This window comes from Homalodisca vitripennis, chromosome 4, assembly GCF_021130785.1.
Source record: "Homalodisca vitripennis isolate AUS2020 chromosome 4, UT_GWSS_2.1, whole genome shotgun sequence".
Lineage (NCBI taxonomy): Eukaryota > Metazoa > Arthropoda > Insecta > Hemiptera > Cicadellidae > Homalodisca > Homalodisca vitripennis.
The window spans coordinates 115,833,315-115,856,570 of record NC_060210.1 but is presented as its reverse complement, the minus strand read 5'-3'; the positions used below and the strand labels follow the sequence as shown (position 1 = coordinate 115,856,570).

At 32.6% G+C, this 23,256-nt stretch overlaps 1 protein-coding gene across 2 annotated transcripts in view; it reads left to right on the top strand.

Annotated features, from left to right (window-relative positions):
- LOC124359975 (autophagy-related protein 9A) overlaps positions 1-23,256 on the top strand; it is an 82,241-nt gene that overhangs the window by 38,686 nt on the left and 20,299 nt on the right. For both annotated transcript variants that reach the window (XM_046813182.1, XM_046813184.1), the window contains exons 6-12: positions 5,881-6,008; positions 7,154-7,335; positions 10,709-10,887; positions 15,221-15,352; positions 16,333-16,486; positions 17,058-17,285; positions 17,748-17,930. In XM_046813182.1, the coding sequence (XP_046669138.1) occupies positions 5,881-6,008; positions 7,154-7,335; positions 10,709-10,887; positions 15,221-15,352; positions 16,333-16,486; positions 17,058-17,285; positions 17,748-17,930 (1,186 nt within the window). The remainder of the gene's footprint in view (positions 1-5,880; positions 6,009-7,153; positions 7,336-10,708; positions 10,888-15,220; positions 15,353-16,332; positions 16,487-17,057; positions 17,286-17,747; positions 17,931-23,256) is intronic.

Genomic DNA, 23,256 nt, shown 5'->3' with positions numbered 1-23,256 from the left:
TACTTGACCATCATATAATTTGTTGACCAGAAAATTGTTTACATAATTCAAATTGTGAGATATTTCATCCTTCCCATATTCACTCAATAAGTGTTAAATCTAATGTATATCTACATAATGGATCTACTATTTAACCCTTTCAGTGCCAGAAGTTTTTCTAGATTACTTTACAAAAAGTGCCAAAGAATATGCCCTATGCTGTATTAAGGAGAGTCAGGCCAACAAACTTTACTTTTTTACAGCCGCATACATTAAATGTTACTTTGTTAATTTTGAACTAAAATGCTTGGTTTTTTTACCTTTCATATAAATATTCTTTAAACTAACTATAAAACTATTTTATTGTGCAAGCATTAAAAAATTATATATTAGTAATAAATAATGACTTACCTTGAATTATTTTCTTTTTTTCCATTTTGCTCCAATAAAATGACAGTTAAAAAATTCCTCACACAGTATATGGTGTTATAGTTCTCTCACCCACAGGTATTATAGTGTATAACTGAATTCACTGAACTACCTGAAAAATAAACTTTCTACACTTGTTTATAAAAAAAAGGTTGTGTTGCAATATTTAATATTTTTTTATAATACATAAACAATTGATATTTACACATATTTGCATAAAAAACTCTTTAATGCAAAAATTAAACATTTAGGCCTATTAAAAACAAGAATATGTAAACACATTTTGCACATTTCTCATTAAAAACATGGACGTTTTGCTAGTATTTGATATTGTAAATTTTGTTAAGTTTTGTTTTACTTGACGTTAAAAAAAAAACCATCACTTACGTCCTCTTCATGTAACAGTCCACGAACAGTGTTCTCACTTATTGGTGATCTATTTCGCTTCATTTTACTTCATTTGTTTGAAAGAATTCAACTAACACTACTTGGTAAATAAAACAGTACACAACGGCACAATAACAAAGACAGGCAGGAGATGACGGCTGAGTGAGTCATAATGTCTCAAGAAGTATAGAGCGGATATTCAATGCCACTTGTATTTAGTGTTCACTTGGCAATATTTAGTTCAAACACATTACATTAAGTGTTTTTTAGAATTTTACAGTGAATACAAAAACAACAATATTACAAACATTAGACCTTATTTTGATTTTCTGTAATTTTTTTATAGCCGTCCAGTTAAATGGATGCTAGCTCTTCTTGGACATCTTAATGGTGTCATTGGCACTGAAAGGATTAATTGTAATTTTCCATACAAAATTAAATAGCCATACTCTTATTAAACAGATTCTTGCTGTGAAAATCAAATACTTAATATAACATATAAACTACAAAGGTATGTTACCAACATAATAACTTAAACATTCCTAGAATTTGAACTAACATATAATTATATTACACCTCCTGTCAAAAATAAAATTTCCTGTATTTAAATGAAAAATCCTTTAAGTGTATTAACATAAATATAACACGACGTAAATTAAGTAAGACAACCATTCAATCATTTTATACTTTACATATTTCTGCGGTAACTGAAACCATGAACTATATCAAACTTGTCACTGTGAACACTATGAAACCGTCTCAAATTAAGCGGAGAAATGGATTTTGGAATTCTCTTTGGTGTCATTCCATATGAAAACAACCAATAAAAATTATTTTAGACCATGAGCTTCTGGGTTTTACGATTTCGTTTGTCTACTAATAGTAGTACACAACATGCATGTTGAATATCTAAAATTTGATGTTTTTTACAAATTATTGTTTGCTTGTTAAAGATTAAAATATGAATTAGACAATATTTTAATACAGTTTTGTTGCTTTTAAATAGCAAAATCTGAAACACTAATTGATCTAGAAAGTTAAACTGATATAATTTCCTTCAAGTTTAAAGGACTTTAATATCACATGCAACATAACAATATTACACTTTTTTCAAAATAAAACTTTTCAAAAATTTTTTAATCACAAAAGATGCCGTTTTTTGTAAAAATAATGTTATTTGCATACTATTTTGCAATATGCCAATTTTTATCATGGTATCTTTGCATTAGTCTATAAAATAAAACTGTTTTATCTATAAAAAATATTTAATTAGACAGCCAAGTTTATATATATATATATATATATTGTTAATTCAACTCTTTATTGATAAGGACATAAGTTCCTTTGTTATTGAAAACCATTTTCAAAAGCTGTTACTAACAGGAGTAACCTACTATTGTGTAAATATTGGCAGATCATTTTGTTCCTTGCAAATCCTATTACCAGTGTAGTTCATATATAACATTTTTTAAGCTTTATATTTCCTTATATTTTAGAAAACTATGTTTTTAAAATTGTACATTTTATACATAGTTTAAAGCTAACGTCATGTGAATGAAAATGCATATGGATTTATTTGAATATAAAAATGTTCTTTATTTTGATATTTAATAATAAGTGATTTTTATGAAAATGTTAAAGTATGTATTGTTTTATTCATAAAATCGTACATAATAACTAGACAGAGAGAATTTTAAATATAATTTATTTAGATACTGCATATTTAAAAACTAAACAAATAATAAAGTGTAAAACAATGGCAAATTAATGGCCCGTTATGGTGTATCTAATGGAGAGTCAAAATAGTTATGAATAAAATCACTACTTAGTAGCCAGTGCTAGATATGCAGAGAAATGATAACAAAGCCAACTATGCCAGGTCAATTTTTAGCTCCTTATATGGGAGTCAGGTTGGTAGAGTATTTCAGGTGGCTGTTTTTGGCCATCCTTGTAGTATGGTATCAGTTATAGGGTCAATCCATTTCAAATCACCCAGGTCATGTTGCTCAACATTTTTAATTTGCCTAATTTTTTTATTATGAGTTCCCTATGGGTAGACAATCACAAAACACTATTTGAAAAAATTTTACAAGCCGTAGTTTTTTCCTAGCGGCCATTTTTAAAATGGCGGTTTTGCAGATTTTAGTAAAATACGCGGTTTGCGAAAAGTTTAATTGCCAAACTATTTTTAAAGATATCAGAATAATCCAAAAACCAGTGTGTTCAGCATAAAATGAACTTCAATTTGACATTATAATTGAGCTTTTCAAAAATGGCCAAAAGCCTAATAATGTCAATTTTCTAGGGTTAATAACTCAAAAGGGACTGAATGAAAATAAATGAAAATTTTTCAGAATGTTCTTTATACAAATAGGAATATCTCATAAAAAAATTATGACTGAGACTTAACTACATTTAGAGATATACAGCATTGAATTTCAGTTAAAAGCGCTACCCTTTTTCTCGCTTGTGCGGTACCAAGTTAGCAAACAAGGGCTTGTTTAAATCATTATGTTAACAATAAACTTATATTTAATGCTCAAAACATTATATTCCTTATTTAAACCTACTTAGGATTTACAATAAAAATTAGTGACCATCTTGATCACAATACCACGACTGTGTAAACATTTTAACATCACCTAATTAGTGAAATAAAGAAGATAAACCCTAATTTTGAAATGGTAATTTACTTTAGCGTTGGAGCAAGCAGCTAGTACAAAAATAAGAAAAACTTCATTAATGTTTGCCTACACAAAAATGATTTCGGTTTATAAACAGAATGGAATTTCTTTGCCTCATCACACGGGAAGAATTCTTGCAATGGTATTGGGGAACCACGAAACGAGAAGTTACACTAGCTTCACTTAAAAGACCTTACACTGAACATATCCTGACTCCACAAGATATGTTCAAATATTGTTGAGAAAATATTACTGGAGTTCAGTATATTTTTGTTCCTTCAGCCGAAATCAAGCAAATGGAAACAAAACTTACTGAGAGATTTGAATGCTATTTACCAGTGAAAGGAACAAGAAGCTATCACAGGATACATCCCCATAAGTGGCAACCAAATAAGATGTTTTGTTACTTCTGCAGGCTCAAACTTTGATGATCATCAAACATCGATACTTTTCACAAATGTATCATCTTTTACGAGTAATGACTATGTTGCTTGTATCTATGATGACAAGTGGTGGCTTGGTAAAATCAAAGATAAAGATGAAGTCAACAATTGTGTATTGGTGCATTTCTTTCACCCTTCTGGACCAAAAACTGCCTTCCAGCTTTCCAAAAATGACACTGCCTGGGTGCCTGCTAAGAAAATAGTGCAAAAGGTGACTCCACTGGAACTAACAACTGTGTCTGGTAGGACACATAACATAAATGAGAAACTATGTAATGAAATATCATCTTTATTTAATTCACTGATGAAAATTGCAGCCAAAAAGTAATTGAAACCAATAAATGCACAGAAGAACAATATTATGTGGATACTGTATGCAAGTGTAGTACAAAAATTGTATCGGTAAGTTAAGTTGAAGAATTATGATTCTTACCTATTGTTCTCACTGTGTAAGATTATGAGTTACTATTTTAAAATATTCTTCAGGTACTAACACATATTTTTACATCATGTATTTTATAAAATGTATTTGATAATATTATATTTTAGAACATAAATTAAAATGCATATACATTTTGACAGTATAATAGATCTAAGCAAATTATTTTTCCTAAAGTGCGCAAGTGCTATTTTGTGGTTATTAGTATTGTTTATTTATACCATTATTTTTCTGGTTTTAAATTATTTTTATTGTAAATCCTAAGTAGGTTTAAATAAGGAATATAATATTTTGAGCATTAAATATAAGTTTATTGTTAACATAATGATTTAAACAAGCCCTTGTTTGCTAACTTGGTACCGCACAAGCGAGAAAAAGGGTAGCGCTTTTAACTGAAATTCAATGCTGTATATCTCTAAATGTAGTTAAGTCTCAGTCATAATTTTTTTATGAGATATTCCTATTTGTATAAAGAACATTCTGTAAAACTTTCATTTATTTTCATTCAGTCCCTTTTGAGTTATTAACCCTAGAAAATTGACATTATTAGGCTTTCTGCCATTTTTGAAAAGCTCTAGAAAAAAAATGAGAGAGCGTTCTCAGAGCTAAAACTTTTTCAGTAGGTAGTTATATTAGTTTTCAACAAAGAAATAAAATATTAGTAGTGAGTCTCTTTTCCTTCTTAAACTTTTAGGGTCTTAAAAAGTAACAATTGACGATTTTCTTCAGAGATTTTGCAGAACAAGTTTGACTGACTTTCTTGCACAAAAGAAACATTATTATAATGTCAAATTGAAGTTCATTTTATGCTGAACACACTGGTTATTGGATTATTCTGATATCTTTAAAAATAGCTTGGCAATTAAACTTTTCGCAAACTGCGTATTTTACTAAAATCTGCAAAACCGCCATTTTAAAAATGGCCGCTTGGAAAAAACTACGGCTTGTAAAATTTTTTCAAATAGTGTTTTGTGATTGTCTACCCATAGGGAACTCATAATAAAAAAATTAGGCAAATTAAAAATGTTGAGCAACAAATTTTATTTTTATTGGGTGATTTGAAATGGATTGACCCTATAAAGTTTTAGGAAATGAGATGAAAAATGTGGATGCCTCAGTGATCAGGGAAACTTACAGTTAACACTACTTCTGTATTAAATTACAAGGATTGACAATAATGTTTACTTCTTTCTTGGTGGTTACTTAAGTCTGAAATCTCCGAGTTAGATTTCTCTAGTAGTAACAACCAAGAACACACAGACCATTGCCATGGTGCTATGTAATCTCTCAGTTACTTGTCCTTCAAATAGAATTGTGTTATTTATACTTATACTAAATTAAACCATCAAATGCTTTTTTCCAAATTCTAGAGCCGAATTGTAAGTCTCCTATTAAAACTATGTACAGCACTCTGATACACCAAATGACATAAGGGTCAGAGCAGATGGTTGTCAGATATGCCATCAAAATGTGTATTGTAATTAAGTTTGATACAATGTCAGTGTGTGTGTATTTGCAGGTTCAAAAACTACATGGTAGCGATGGTTAACAAATCATTACTTCCAGTCCACTTCAATATTCCAATGGTAGGACCAGTCATATACTTCTCACATGGTCTCAAGTTCAACATAAACTTTATCCTTTTCTGTAAGTAATATGTACTAGTGAGATTTCACTTTCTGTATAGTGAAATGATTGAACGGCATGTAAATAAATATTTTGGCACTGTGGTTACATACGTTTTACTTTCTGTTTAATTTAATGTGTATGGGAGCCCTCTCTTACCATTTAAAATTTTTGAACTATAGGCATTTTTATATTTTTAAGTAAATTTTGCAGTGATATTGTTGATAACATATACTGGATTTACTTAAAGTTAAAAGAAAGTTTTGCACTGTCATCATACTGGCTGCAAACACATACTGGCATCAAACAGGCTGGTTCACATACGGTCAACAGCAGTGCTAACTTAACTGAGTCCTGGATCGTTAATAAATGTTTCACTACTTATATGACCAGTGGATAATTTTTTATCCATGGAATTCAGACAATTAACGTGGACTTTCCCAGTTTCTCTCTTCAATTACTTCAATTATAACCTCAGAGATGTGGAAGTTTATGGGCATGAATCTCAACACACTGTTAATCCAGTATAGGTGTAAGAAAATGTTATGTTTTAAGTATTTATTACACTAGTTAATTAAAACATTTCATAAAAATGTTATAACTAATAATTACATAATGTTTTTAAAAATGTATAAAAATTCCAACAGTATATTGTTGAGATTAGAACTTCTTCAATTAAAGTTCTTTAGGAAAATGTTTATTAACTTTATAATAGCATTTATTAACAAAGGTTTTAGAAGAAAGTCATTAAGAAATGTGTAAAAGTATGAGGCAGCTATTGTGTATCTGCGGTCATAGCAATAAAATCCATTTGAGAACCTTTTAGCTTTTAGCTAATCCATTCGCTAAATCATCAGTCTATATATTTCTTCTAAAAATAATCCAACCTTTAGTCTGTAACTCAAGCTATAGTGTAGCAGTTACAATAATTTAATAACTATGTCTAAGTTATTGAAAGCAGTAAGGCTAGTGTGAGTGTTTTGTTCCATTCTAATCAGATGTTTTATGTGGGATTAGTAGTTACCTGCTATAAAGGCAGCGACAGACTAGCATGTTGAGCCTGAACAGTTGTCTTCAGTTTGACTGGATTTTAAAGACTTAAACTGTTGTTTCGATTACTCTCACTTTTACTAATTCTATTATTATGATAAAACGTTCACGTTCAGGGGGTCCGTGGTCGCCTTTTGAGAACTGGAACCTAAAGGACGACTACAAGAAAGGCAACAAGAAGCATGAAATGGCAAACCGCTTGTCAACAATCATCACATACTGCTCTTTGCTCAACCTGGCACTGCTCCCTTTCATTCTGCTGTGGCAGATCCTCTATTCCTTCTTCAATTATACTGAGGTAAGTTAATAGGCTACTCAATGCTAGTCATAGAGAGCATTTTCCCGAAGTAGATCTGGTGACAGTGAAATAAATCCCATGCCATTATTCTCTACTTCAGCACATTTTCAAATGTTAACTTTCACTACTCAAAAGTATAAAATATTCTAATCCCAGAATTTTTCCTCAGGTATCTTGCAAATCTCACTATCTGCTTAAAATTCCATCAATTAGCAAAAATTGCTAAATCTGGCTAAAAGTATTGTTAAGTTAATTCATTACAATATTTTTACAGTCATAGATTTAAAACATCTCATAGTTTTGTTTTACTAGAAAAGAAACTGTGTTGTGTATTTTTGTGTATGTATAATAAAACATGATTTGTTTTCTACAAATACTTACAAAAAAAAATTCAAATTAAATCAAATCTGCTGTAAAGTTGCGAATGCGTATTTATCGAGTAATTATTTATAAAACTTACTGTTCTAGGGTCAAGCGTTAAACGAGTTCACTAAACAAAAATTGTCAAAGGAAGTTCATAATTTATTCATTTACAACAACGATGATAATTTACAGTTTTGTAATATTGACACAAGTTATTGGTGCATTGTTGATCTGGTGGCATGCATCAGGAAGATCAGCCTTCTGGGGGGGAATCATGATGTCAGCGCCTGCATGATATTGCGAACCCTCCAGTGAAGAGTATGACCAGGACTCCTCCTATTAGTAACCAAAGTAGAAGATCCATTTTAGAATTTTGAGATGTTGGCACTGATGGATAAAATTTTGAAATGTTCTTTTAATGTCTCTTAACACTTAGCAACCATTTCATTGTTGCATTCATGTACATGATGTTTGAAAAAAAACTGTTAACAAATATCCTTTATTTGTTGTTGTAGGCTTAACTATGCGTACTAAACTTTGAAGTTTAAGATAATCTATTTTTACATAAACATAAAATCTCAATAAATTGTTCTACTACCCATGTTAGCATTAGACAGCAATATACTCAATATTAAAATTAAGTTAGTTCATTTATGTAACAGTAGTGGCAGGTGGGTAATCATACATTATACAAAATAGTGGTAAACATCAATCAAGTGTATGCATTTCAAATTAAATAAAGACTTTAATTTTTAAGGGGGAGTTTATATTGGTTACTTACATGGTGTGATCAAAACATACGGTGAATGAATTTTATAGTGGCAGCTGCAGACACTACTTCCATATGATGTGATTTATTAAGACAGGCAGCAACAAGTTTCAATATGCACATTAACATTAGTTTTGTTTATTGCCAAAATTGTAACTGGAGATGAAAGTTTGGTCTAAGGATAAGGCCCTGAGACCAAAACGCTGTTTCCAATCGAAAACCAGTGCATCTACTTGCCCTAAAAAGGTACATCAGTCAATATCGAATATCAAAATCATGCTCATTGTTTTTTTTTATATATATATATATAGTGAGGGTATAACACGATCAGAGTTTGTTGCAAGGAGAACAGCTGTGAACTCTGAATTTTATAATGTATTGCAATATCTGCGAAACGACATACGAAGAAAGAGACCAGAAAAATGGGAGAATGACTTTCTTCTTCATCACGGCAAAGTGTTGTGTCACACCTTGCATCTCATTCGCGAGTTTTTGGCCGGAAAAAGTGTTTTTGTTTGTCTACATCCGCAATACTCACCCGATAACATCATGTCAACTACTGGTTCTTCCAAAAAATTAAAACTGTGCTTAAAGGAAAACATTTTGACACCATTAAAAGAAAGCAGAAGGTCCATGACCAAGCAGCTTAAAGCCCTTCCGAAAGAAGCCCTCCAGAAATTTTTCCAGTCATGGATTAAATGTTAGAATACGTGCATTGCCAGCCAAGGACAGTACTTTTAATCAAATTCAATGTAAGTTTTATATATATATTTTGTTTTAATTTGTAGGGTTTTTGGCGGCTTCTGGTATAGATAGTATTATATTTTGATTTTGCATTTTTGTTTATATTTTACTGTGAAATATTATATTGGCACATTTTTTTAGGAACTCCTAAAGACATTGGCTTTATTTTTGGTTTGTTCTATAGGTTTCATGTAGCTCTTCAAATTGAATGCAGGGTTTTACAAACTATGAAGAATTAATTTTTAAATAATACATCATTTATATTTTTAGGATAAAATTTGTATACTTCCAAAAAATTCATAGTTTTTTCTGAAAATAAGGAATGTTTTACAAAATTTTCCTTTCAATTTGCACTTTTTTAAAGTAAAGTACACAATAAAAAAGTTACGTTGATATCTTTTGTAGTTTTTGAGAAACGTGTACCTAAAGTTGTCAAAATTAACATGGACGAGATGCAACATCCGACTCCTCTGTTAAGTGCAGAGAGTCTCCAAAACAATAATATATCTCTGTCCAGGTTATAAAACGGCCGTCAAGCTTCATGGGATCTCGGTTCTGGTCACTGTATGCCCGCATTTACTTGTGCCACTTCAATGAACATCCGACTTCTCTGTTAAGCGAAGAAAGTCTCCAAAACAATGATATATCTCTGTTCAGGTTATAAAACAGGAGCTAAGCTTCATGGGGTCTCGGTGCTGGTCACTGTATGCCCGCATGTATTTGTGCCACTTCAATGAACATCCGACTTCTCTGTTAAGCGAAGAAAGTCTCCAAAACAATGATATATCTCTGTTCAGGTTATAAAACAGGAGCTAAGCTTCATGGGGTCTCGGTGCTGGTCACTGTATGCCCGCATGTATTTGTGCCACTTCAATGAACATCCGACTTCTCTGTTAAGCGAAGAAAGTCTCCAAAACAATGATATATCTCTGTTCAGGTTATAAAACAGGAGCTAAGCTTCATGGGGTCTCGGTGCTGGTCACTGTATGCCCGCATGTATTTGTGCCACTTCAATGAACATCCGACTTCTCTGTTAAGCGAAGAAAGTCTCCAAAACAATGATATATCTCTGTTCAGGTTATAAAACAGGAGCTAAGCTTCATGGGATCTCGGTTCTGGTCACTGTATGCCCGCATGTACTTGTGCCACTTCAATGAACATCCGACTTCTCTGTTAAGCGAATAAAGTCTCCAAAACAATGATATATCTCTGTTCAGGTTATAAAACAGGAGCTAAGCTTCATGGGGTCTCGGTGCTGGTCACTGTATGCCCGCATGTATTTGTGCCACTTCAATGAACATCCGACTTCTCTGTTAAGCGAAGAAAGTCTCCAAAACAATGATATATCTCTGTTCAGGTTATAAAACAGGAGCTAAGCTTCATGGGGTCTCGGTGCTGGTCACTGTATGCCCGCATGTATTTGTGCCACTTCAATGAACATCCGACTCCTCTGTTAAGCGAAGAAAGTCTCCAAAACAATAATATATTTCTGTGCAGACTATAAAACGGGAGCCAAGCTTCATGGGGTCTCGGTGCTGGTCACTGTATGCCCGCATGTACTTACGTCACTTCAATGAACTCGATCACGAACTTAACGCCAGATTGAACCGTGCGTACCGGCCAGCCTCCAAGTATATGAACATTTTCACATCCCCTGTCATGACTATCATTGCCAAGTGAGTACACATTAAAGTTATATCCCTTGTCTTGAAAAATGTTAGTTTTCAGTTTTGTTTTTAATACTAAATAAAAATTGCTTGCATGTCGTATTGCCCACTTTGTTCTTTTAGTTGTCCGTAAGAATGGTCACAAAAATCTTAAAATTCATATTCTAAGATTTTTTTAAATGTCCAAAGTATGTTGTTTTTATAATTAATATTAATGAAATAAATTGTATATATGAGTAGAATTTTATTTACGTAGAGTAAATTAAATGTGCTTTCTAGTAACTTTTAAGATTTTATGTGAAATAACGTTTTACATGAGTGTGAAACAATTTTAAAAATTGAAAAATATTTTGTAAGCGATTTTATTCTTTTTTTGGGGGGGAATAAGACTTTGGGTTTGGTAAATCTTGTTCCTTAGTTTATGGGTAACAAAAAAATTAAAGGTCTTAATATTAAGGTATCAAATAAAAACAGCAACAATTTCATTAAAACTTTGTGAAACCACTTTATAACTTAGTGTGGCAACATAGTGTAGATTTATTACTAATAAATCTGGCATTTCTATATAGGACAAAGTGGTTAATCTGTTATTAAATTTAATACTAAACGGTCAGTTTCTTAATTCTATTTTAACCAGTGCCTTTTTATTATTGTGTTTGTTTGCATAATTAAACCATAAAAATTGTCTTTTTTGCTGTTAACACATAATATATATATATATGTTTATATGTATAAACAATAGCCTAGGCAAAATTTAAAATTAAATTAATTACAAGAAATATTATAGCTTAGTACAGAATTAGCAAATTCTACTAATGATTTTGCGTGTTAACAGCAAAAAGACAATATATATATATATATATGACTCAATGAATCTTGATGATGTAACTTGAATTGTGGTTATTGACACTTCTTAATGTGCTGTATCGTTGGCACTCTTCGGCACTTTCAATGGTGCCTTCATCGGAAAATGACTCAGCGTGTTTGATGGGCTTGATATTACTGGCACCCCTTTGTTTTTCATTTTTTACTCCATGGTTAGTTAATTTTTAGCTTCCCAATCATTTGATCCCAAAGGCAGATCATTTGTGTCACTTGTGTTATCTTTCTTTATCTTGTGCAGTTAGGGGTTGTATCTTTGGACATAGAGACAATAACAGTTTTGTAAAGATGACTATGTACTTTTCTACGTCCAAACTAGGTGTCCCTTTCTGAAAGTTGTTAGGTTATTTTCTTGTTTAGCACTCGCCAGAATTATGTGTTGTTTGGGCTAGAGTTAAAAACCTGTCTTGGGTGCTTGTTTATGGCAAGAAACATGTTTGTTGTATTATAGTCTGGCCTTGGGCCAACTGGATTTGGCCTGAACATCTGACCTTCCTATTTCCTGGCCTGCTGCTGTTGGACTCGTTCTCGGACCAGGGTCATTCCATATCAGATCACCCAATACGTTAATGAAATGTCTTCCACCATCTCTGATTTGCATGAAACTTTGCACATTTGTTTCTTATGACCTGTGAAGTTTTATTGCTCTAGGATTTATACTTCTTTTTGATATAATTAAAAAAAAATCAATATTATGATAATATGGTTTCACAGTGGGTTTTCACATATGTTTTTAAATAAGCATACTAACATATGATCGATAGGCCAAATATCTTTCAACATTTGTTAAATTGATATAAGTGGTATAGTCTGGTTTAATATTCAACGAAAATTAAATCCCAAAAAGTACTTGCTTTACTGAGACTCAATGTTTATTGAAAACTTTATATATAGTCAAAGCTATAAATAAAGTTAAACTTTGTTGAAAAAAGGTTTTGAAATGATTTGAATCTAAGGAATAATGACACCACACGAACTTATATTAAAATCGAAACAACCATATGGACTCAACATTTGCCAAATTATTGTCTTCCACTTGAATCCTTAGATTCTGATATACAAATGTACCTAAATTAAATATATATATACTCTTATAGTGGTTTAAAAGAAACCTACAATAATTTAATGTACAATATTTCATTGTAATTACAACTTTCTCAAGTACAATGTATAAACTTACATTGAATAAAATAAACAAACAAAAGAAGAAAGGCTTGATAATAAATTTTCTAAATGTAAATGACAATTTTTAATTTAGATACATTTGTAGATCAGAATCTAAGGATTCAAGTGGAAAACAATAGTTTGGCAAATGAGTCCATATGGTTGTTTCGATTTTAATACAATAAAGTTGGTGTGGTGTCATTATTCCCTAGTTTCAAACATGTCAAGATCTTTTTTCACAAAGTTTAATTTTGCTTATAGCTTTGAGTTTATAGCAATCCTCAAAGCTTTTGTTATGATGTAGGAGTGTAGGGGGTTTTATTTCGTCTTTGTGATTAATATAAAGACTGTGACCAGTCGTTCTTACCTGCAAAGAATTTGAAGTTTGCCCAATGTAGTCCTTGGACAAAACCTACAGGTTAGCTGGCAAATTGAATTGTTGGAGGTACAGTCCACTTTACCATCTATTGGATAAGTTTTCTTAGTGACGCTACTTTGGAATTAATCGGTCTTATCCATAATTTTGCAAATACCACAACGTGGTTTATTTCATGGTTCACAGCCAAAAGATAAATTTTGAGAATTTTTTCTAACATGAATTTTGAGCTTAAAAGCATATTCTTCAAGTTTTGCAGTCTCTTAAATACTATTCTAGGTGGCCTGGACAATAATTTCTCAGTTAAGGGCAAGTTTAAAAAAATTTCATACCCAATTTTATAATGCTATAAATTTAGGATCATTTTGGAAGTGATTTGGAATATTTGTAACCTTTTTAGGTTGTCTGAGCTGCCGGTTCAAAAGTTTTTAAATCTCCTGTTAGAAAAAGTTTTAGCAAGTTTGCTTTTGTAAATTTTGAAATCTGAAGCGTTTACGTAAGGATGTGGCAGAAAAATTTCCGAGACCCATAAAAAAGACACATCGTTACAATCTTAGTGTAACTAACTAATCGTGTTTGGTAAAATCAACAGAAGCCTTATCGAAAAATCAACTGTCAACAAATCATTGAGGCCAGTAAGCATGGCCTTAGTGAAATCATTAACTGGTAGAGAAATTAACATACAACCAGGACAAAAATTATGCCTAACATGTTGCAACTTATGTGGGAAAAAACCGAAGAAAATGACAACACTGGAAGTGACAAAGAAGTTCCAGATGTCGAATTTACTCCAGTACAAATTAAAAAGCAAAGTATTGATTATTCTAATAAAACTTTAGCCAATTTGGGATGCTCTCCATTAAAGCTTCATGCATTTCCTAGTCACAGTAAAGCCTCATATGGCAACGAAAATTAAAAAAGTAAATCGTGTTTTGAAAGAAAAGGTATACTGTGCATTAGATTACAGTGTTGAGTGTGAAGAGTTTGACAATGCCGAGGTTAATGTTAACATGGATGCAGAAATTATTTAGAAGGCAAACTATTTTGATGCCATGATAATGTTAATAAAAGTTAAAGTGGCTAATGAAAGTAGAACTAAAAAAATTCAAGTGTTAACGCTAGCTCCGCCCTCTTTATATAAAGAATATATCATGTCCGAATTTAATGTCTCTGAGTCAGTTAGAAGGTTTTGATTTTTGTTCCACTCTCTTCCCATATTTTAATTCAGAAACTGCAAAAATGTCTTTTACAAGTTTAATGTCTCATTACAGTTTGTTACAGTATTTGCAATAGTTGTTTCTATAATTTTTACAGCCTTTATTCTGTATTTTTGGCCAATTTTGGAGATTTTTACATTGAATTGGTAGAAATGAATCCTGATTTCGGGAACTGCAAAATTATTAATCATATGAATGCTTATATGTAAGACCAATAACATAAATGTAATTTTGTGTGTAATGAAACTAATGTATGTTTATGTTATAATTAACAAAGTATTGGAATTAAATTTATAATGTAAATACAAACATGTAATGGAAATTAAATATTACTTTGGATGGACTGTCTATAGTTACAAGTAAGTACGTTGGGAATCAGTATCAAATTTAAAACCAATCTAGATGACAATTTAGAGATTGTGCTGTCTTATATTGACTATTTGTCTCAAGGGGGATATGAAATATCTGTCACTAGTTTCAACGTATAGAAAGGGCTTCTGAGCTTAGATAAAGAACATTGGCTCATTCTTTTTCACAGGGATGATAATTTTTTGGGAACGTTCTTATTTCTCTTTTAGTGTATGCGAGTCTAGATGATTCCAGTTTTTTTTTCTTTTATTGTTCCAATTTGTCTCTAGAAAGTGATATATGCTTGAGAAAAATGTTGAAAGTGGAAGTTTTTAATGAAACACTGGCTGTCCAGGAATGTGGTATTTGTAGCTGGTTCGATGTTGGCTGTCCTCTTGGCTCTGACAGTTTACGACGAGGACGTCTTGACTGTGGATCATGTGCTGACTGCCATTACTGTACTCGGAGCCATCATAGCTGGCTTCAGGTAAATCACCCAACATAACAAATAGCTTAGTTGTCCTACTGGCTCTGACGGTGTACAACAAGGACGTCCTGACTGTGGACCATGTGCTGACTGCCATCACTGTACTTGGAGCCGTCATAGCTGGCTTCAGGTAAATCACACAGCATAACATCTATCTTAGCTGTTCTATTGGCTCTGACGGTGTACAGTGGGGTCGTCCTGACTGTGGATCATGTGCTGACTGCCATCACTGTACTCGGAGCCATCATAGCTGGTTTCAGGTAAATCATACAACACAGCTCACTGCCCAGTCGATTGAGATAAAGATAAAAGAGGATTTAGTAAAAACTGTACTTCTGGACTTTTTGCCTAGCTGACAAAGAGTAGAGTAAAACAATCCTGTACTAAAGTTTTATACTTCAAACAATTTTAAAACACTTATAATTAAATTAAGTTATAGAAAAATCAAGTAAATGTGATTTTATTGTGGCATAGTTATCTGTGTTTATCAATCACTGTTTACATTTGGACTTTTTAATTTTCGTAGGTATTTGTTTTAATTAACATTCCTAAAGTGGATTTCAAGTATTGTTACTACTAAATATTTTAACTTAATCAATAGTCTATTCGTTACATGAACTTCAATCAAGAGTTTAGTTGTTAATTATATGAACTTTGAGAACAGAAGTGTGTCAAAATACTATCACTTAGAATGTATTATGCCTCATAGTATAAAAATATTGGAATAAAGAACAGAGAATTAATTTAAATTGAACATTTCATGATTTGTTGAGCCAGCAGTAATATGTATACACCAACAGTTTTACGCCATCAGGAATTTAACACTATAACAGTTAACACGATTTGTGGCATTTTCTGCTTGCCTCTTGCCTTTACAATCACATAGAACGTATGAGGAGTTTTAGAGTTTCTGTCATCGCATTATAAGATATAAACTGACATCTTGCGATCACTACTAATATGCCATCTGTCTATTTCAGGGTATTTATCCCCGACGAAAACCTGGTATGGTGTCCCGAGAACTTGATGACAGCCATTCTGGCCCAGGTGCACTATCTTCCGGACAACTGGCGGGGTAATGCTCATACCTCCCGAGTACGCAACGAACTCTCCCAGCTCTTCCAGTATAAAGCTGTGAGTACTCGTGCTTGTTAACCCCTTGAGAAGTAACCATGGATGTTACTCAAAACTCCGTCTTTTGTCATCAGCAGTAACCCAAATTACTCTGTGCAACTTACTGTTGTTGCAACTCTATTGTTTGCAGAGATAATACTTCAACTGAATGCATATGCTATCTAGCGAATAATGGTGGAAACACCTTTATGTAGTTTCCGTTATGCCTTGTAGTGATCTCAGTTATAATTTCTCATTGATTCACTGTGGCTTGCCATTTGTTTCAGAACAGTAAAATGGTAAAAGCAATCACCAGAATATATTTTATATTTTGTACATTTGTTGAAACATCTCATATTTAATATACTCATACTTTATGAAAGTGGTGATAATTCCAAAAATGATGCAAACGATTGGATGGATAAAGACTATGGCGGTTATATAAAAGAATTGACAAATATTTGTGGGGTAGGTTGCCATTTCTGTAAACCAGCTAGTGGACTTATAGTGACGCTTCACAGTGCAAGTAGTTGTACTGAAGAAATTAGTTGATGTTGCAGATTTAATATCCATGTCCAACCAAATGTTACAGACATACCTGCTGGGGGAACTGTTGTCGCCTGTGATCACACCATTCATTCTCTTCTTCTATCTGCGACCCAAGGCTCTGGACATCGTGGACTTCTTGCGACACTTCACGGTGCAAGTGCAGGGTGTTGGTGACGTCTGCTCGTTCGCTCAGATGGATGTGCATCGCCATGGCAATCCTACATGGCATGCCAAAAAGTCTCTGCCGCCTTGCGTTAACCAGTACAATCAGGTACATGGTAGCTCAAGTGCTGGTAGGCTATCTAAGGTCAGTTCATTCGGTTCAGTAAACTGAATGATGACATCAAAGTATCAGTTAGGTGCACTGTATCTTTTAAAAATAGTTTAAATCATGTTTTCAATTTATATTGACCGTGTACCATATTATATGGTGGGAAAATTTCTTTATTGTACATGACAATCTGCTACGCCCAAGGGCTGTTTTTCCAATAAATTAAACCATGTGGAGACCAACCAGCAATATATATGAGGGCTATCCCGAAAGTATAATACGTTTCACTCTGTAGCTGCTAAAGGAGGGACTATTGGGAGTATATTTTATACTGATTGTGTCTTGTTCATTAAATTGTAAGTATTTAAAAGAACAGAACATTCCTAGATCTGGGTTAGGTCATTCACTAGTAAATACCTTGTAGTGACAAATCATAACTTATAAAGATGATGTTTGTATCAGGCGGAGGATGGCAAGACGGAACTGTCACTGATCCACTTCACACTGACTAATCCGGATTGGCAGCCGCCCACGGAAGCAGAGACATTTGTTTCCAAGGTGCGCTCGGCCCGCAAGGAGGAGACGGTTACACCCGCCATGCAGCTAATTATCAACGACAATTCTCTGTCTTCCCTTGGTGTCGGGGTAAGTGTTTCCTACAGTATCCATAAATGTTTCCGAGCTATGTCTCCAACTCTAATATTTATACAATTACATGTTTAGAATTTTACTGGCCCAAGTGGCTAAGATATTACAAAGTTGGCCACCCACATATCAGCCTCCACTAAGGTTGAAAGTAAAAATTTCAAGCCTGTAGGCTTTGAGATTGTCCTGTGGTCAGATAGACAGACATACATCATACAGAAAAGAAATTTTACATCACCTTGGCAGACAAAAATGAAATTGTGTCAGCTTACTAAATACTTCAATAATGCTCAGACAAATTTCATGGTTAGACATGCACCATCATATAACTCATTCTTGTCTATGTAAGAATGAAGTTTCATACAACATTTAAAGCCTGCAGATAATCTTTATCAAGATATCTTGCCTCATGATACATTCACATTTTTGTCCATTGAGTGAGGTTTCTTTGCAGTGTTAAGTAATAAAAGTTTCAGTAAGGTAGAGAGCGTACAACAACACAAGAGAGCCCGAAATCATATATTGTCATCAACTTTTGACTGCCATTTTATTTTTTTATTTTTTCAGTATGTATAATCTACATGTGTTAGTGTATTCCATTTTAAAATTCCATATGACTGTACTCAGCTTGTTTATACATTTTATTCTATTTTCTCGTTGATATCATGGTTTCGTGTAAGAATGTTAAAATATTTGGTAACGCTCAGCCGAAGCCCTTTGAGTGACATGCACCTTCATCGAACTCAGTGTTGCTAATATATAAATGAAGCTTTAAGTCTATAGGTCAGTTAATGTTTGAGATACCTTGTGAATAGACAGAGACAAAAATTACATTTTTCCATCCCGAGTGATAGGCTTCACCAACAATAAAATACCTTGTCAGGTACCTGAAGATGAATTCATCAAATTTGAAATGTACACTGTACACAATAAAATCGATCAAAAAGGGTTGAAAGGTGCATCATTGTATATTAAAACATTGTATTCTAGCACATGTGTTTTGCCAGTTGCATATTTATAATTTGTTACAATTAAGTTTAGTTACTCACTTTATTTGCATTGAAAGTTGAACAACATTTATGTAACAGAAAATGAGTATGTACGATCATAGTATCCACACAACCAGTGATAATTAATTTCTGTCTAATCTCTTCTCCTCTCTTCTTCTCTTCTCCTCAAGTCTGCTTCTCTCCTCCTCAAGTCTTCTTCTTCCATTTCCACCTGCCGTCTCAGTCTGTCTCTCTTGATATGAGAGGCTGTCCTGGCGCGCGCGTAGTATTCAGCGGTGTCCACCGGTGGTCTGTAACCTCGATCTCCCGAAGCTGACATTCTCGCAGCCACATCTAGACATACGGCCACCAAGAACACTGCCACTATAGCCCACACCACGTAACCGGCCATGTCAACAGAAAAAACACCAAGGGGAGACGAAGGAGACTAAGAAGCCGCTACAGCACACAAAAATTATTCCACCTAGAAGCAGCCAAATTAATATGTCCATGTGAGGGTAGAATTTAGAACATGATACTTGAGAACTAGAATTTTTTTGTGTAACTGCAGGTTTCCTTTCATACAAAATATAGCTTTAGTCGTATGTGGTATCCATAGATACTAACAATGTAGGTACTGAAAAGTTACATGAATGCAGTAAAACATGTTTAGTTTTCCAACAAAACGCATGATGCAATTCATCCGAGTTATCAAAGAAACACATTCATGCATAAAGTTTGATTAATAATTAACTATTTATGTTAAAATTAAAGTACCCATTCCTTTAGTCCAACATTTCATGAATTCTTTTACCTTGAGGATATGCATACAATTGCAATTTCATAACTCCGGGCGTTCATTATATTTTGTAAAATGCACGCCTTTTTGTGTAGTGTTGCAGATCCTCCTTGTAAAATTTATATTAACAATAAGTAATATATAAAGTTTTGTATATCATTTTTTTGTAATGAACTATGGTTTCAGCTTGTGTAATTATAATTTTTTTTAATTCTTGCTTAAGAAAAAAACATTTTAACAAAAACAAAAAAATAGCTTGCAAAGTGAAATAATATGTACATCTTAAATTTAGAATAGCCAAATTGTAGGAAATTTTGTCCTGAAAACAGAAATACAGGGGCCACCTGGGCCACTGATTGTAGGGCTATAACAAGTGAAGATATGAACTCAAATTTCAACTGTATACCCCTATTTTGTGGCCAAAGAATTATATAACATTATTTTGAACCCTCCAAAAGCTGCAAGAGGTATTTTGTTTTTTGGGGGGGGGGGAGGTTTTTGTAGGAAATTTCTTTTAAGTTATATTTTGTAAGGGCAAATCAACTATTTTAGGTAAAATTTGGAGTTTCATAAGTTATAATAAAGTAACAATAAAAAACCTGCTAGTTTTATAGATTTTTAATACTCTTTACATTTACAGCAAGCTAAATTTAAAAAATTGTATGATCTGTGTCAATATACCTTTAAAATGAGGTACCATATATTCCATTTTTACTAATTGTTTTTAAAAACATCCCCACCCCCCCCCAAATAAAATACTCACAGAGTTTTGCGGGTTTAAGATAATTTTATAGAATTTTTTGCCACAAAATAGGAGTTCAATTGAAACAGAGTTTCTATTTTCACTGGTTTTACCACTACAAATAAGTGGCCCAGGTGGTCTAATTCGCCCTTTATATGTACTAAAGTTTATATTGATAATTTTTTTTAATATTTTTATAAAAAAGTGCTTATTTGAGATTTGACTAACAAATAGTGGTAGTTATCTAAAAAAGTTAATAAAAGAAATCTGTTACATTTTTTGACATTGTTTTATATATATCTCAAAATGACAAGAAAATAACAAACATGATAAATAAACTGTAAACAGCAAAATACACAGGGTGAATAATCTGAGTGACAGTGAACAATGTTACAACATCTGCATCCTTCATTGAGAACAACAACTTGTGCAGAGAATGTAAAATAATGTTCAGTACGGACCAAAAGAAATCCAAAAACTACTAAACATAAAAAAGTTTAAGGGGCAGTCTGATCACCTGTGTGCTACCTCTTTCGTTACGTAGATTTTGTCACAAAATCAGCCTATTGCAGTTGTCCTCATACTACTAGGCACTTACTGAAAATTTTTTTGTAGCAACTAAACATTCCCAGAACCCAAAACCACTCCCTGTTCCAAAGTTTTTGTATATATTTAAAAAAAATTTCTCTCAGCGGAGCAAGTACCTTTTGTGATTCAATGTTTATTGAAATTACATATATAAACCACGCTTGTTGAAATGATAATTGTTTAAAAAGAAAAGCCTCAAACATGTTCTAACTTGGTACATCAATTGATCTTTTGAATATCTCAAATAAGTTTGTTGACAAGCTTGATAGCCTACTCTATTTTCCATTAGGACAGCTGTTACAATATTCTTAATTCTCAGCTTGGTTATTTATGGACATAGACGAAATAAAAAATTGTGTTATGAAATGCACATAACGTTCCCTAAACTTTTTTATATTGAGCGGTTTTTGCGATGTTAAATACATATTGTAAATTCCATGGCAAATAAATTATATTTTAACTGTCTCAAAACCTACCTACTTCGTGCAACTGAGGTGGAAGGACTATTTGTATGGTTTATAATCTTAAGTAAACAATATAAAATTACAAAATATTAAACAATTATTGTTCAACATCTGTATATACAATTTTTTTGTGTGATGGTGGCTGCGATAATGCTGGAAATAGCACTGTGCGCCAAATGATAATTGTGCGCTGAATTCGGGAAATTAGTTCTAAAACAAATGTGATGGTAACACTGGAGATGACTAGTGATCATTTCATAAATCTGTTGACTAAAATGATATAAAACGTGTATATTAAATACAAATAATACCGGTTTTGCTACAGTAAGATTAGAAACCAAACTTCAGTAATCTTTTCATTTGGTAGAACCCTATGGTTTGGTCATTTGTACAATCGAAGTAAGCCTGAATGATTGTAAAACATGGTTTCTCTTCATGTTCTCAGTATTGACATCTGTATGTTATTAAAATTAAAAGGCAATACATGTTTAATTTAATTGAAAATGGGTTTTCCCTGTATTATTCGACTAATCTATTAGGCTCATACAGTTAATGAGTAAAAGTTATCTTTCATTTGCTTTTTAAATTATTTTTGCAAAGTGATATGAAAAAAAATATTGGATTGGCAGTTTAAAAATTGCAATTCTATAGCTTAAAACAATAAAATTATAGTAATTAATAAAGCTCATGTTATTCTAGTAGCATTTTTTTTTTAAGTCAAAATATTTATTTTTACATAGACAATAAGTTTGTGTGGTAAAAGGTGTTATAAATGAGTAACTTCTTCTTCTTTTTCCTTTGTGTTCTCCTTATCTTTCTCAGCTGTCTTCTCCTTTTTGTCTTTCCTAAAAAATATGCTTCTTTTGATTGAGGCACCATACCTACCCATTCTTGTGTTTTTACGCTCCATGTATGAAAATTTTGAGCTCATATCAAATACTGCACCGGTGGCAACGGCTGCAATGAAAGTCAACAAAATTATCCAGCCCAAGAGTCCACCCATGTCAGCAGCATTGGATGAAGGAGAAGAGGGAACCAATGCAGCACATGAAGAAAATTCCAACGAATAGCAACCAGATCAACATGTCCGCTGGTTCGTCTGAAATTTTTGGAGAAAGAGTCAACGAGAATTTTGCAGCCTCGATAATTTATGGACAGATGTGGCTTTCAGTAAAAGTGGTTCTATTTCCATGGATATTAACAATGGCTTATTTGATTAGCTCTCTTATAAATTGAGTGTTCTTTTCAATATTACTTCATACTCCTTAACATTCTATTTGTTGACAGTTGATGTAGTATTTTGGAACTTTTTAAAATCCAGAATTTGCAAAACACTGCTGAGTTGGAAGACAATTTTTTGACTTTGCAAAACGTTTTTCATAAATTAATAAAAATAGTCTTTATACTTACTATATCAAAATATATATATATATATATATATATATATATAATTGCATATTATTGTTAGTAACAATTTTTTGTAAATTTTTTGTTGAATTTTGTATTGTTGGAGGGAGGAAACAAAAATATATACTGGATAGCAGAAGTAAAATTTCATATATGATTTTTGAAAAAGAACCAAACAATTGTTTTAACCCGGGATCACTCGCGCTGTTAGGTTGAACCTAACATTGGTAAATGGAGTACAATATTACTAGTCAAAGTTACTATATTTTTCTCGTCTTTTTGTCTATTCCTCGTTGAAGTGTCTTGTGAGCATGTTTTCGCGCGAAAAGAGTAAGTT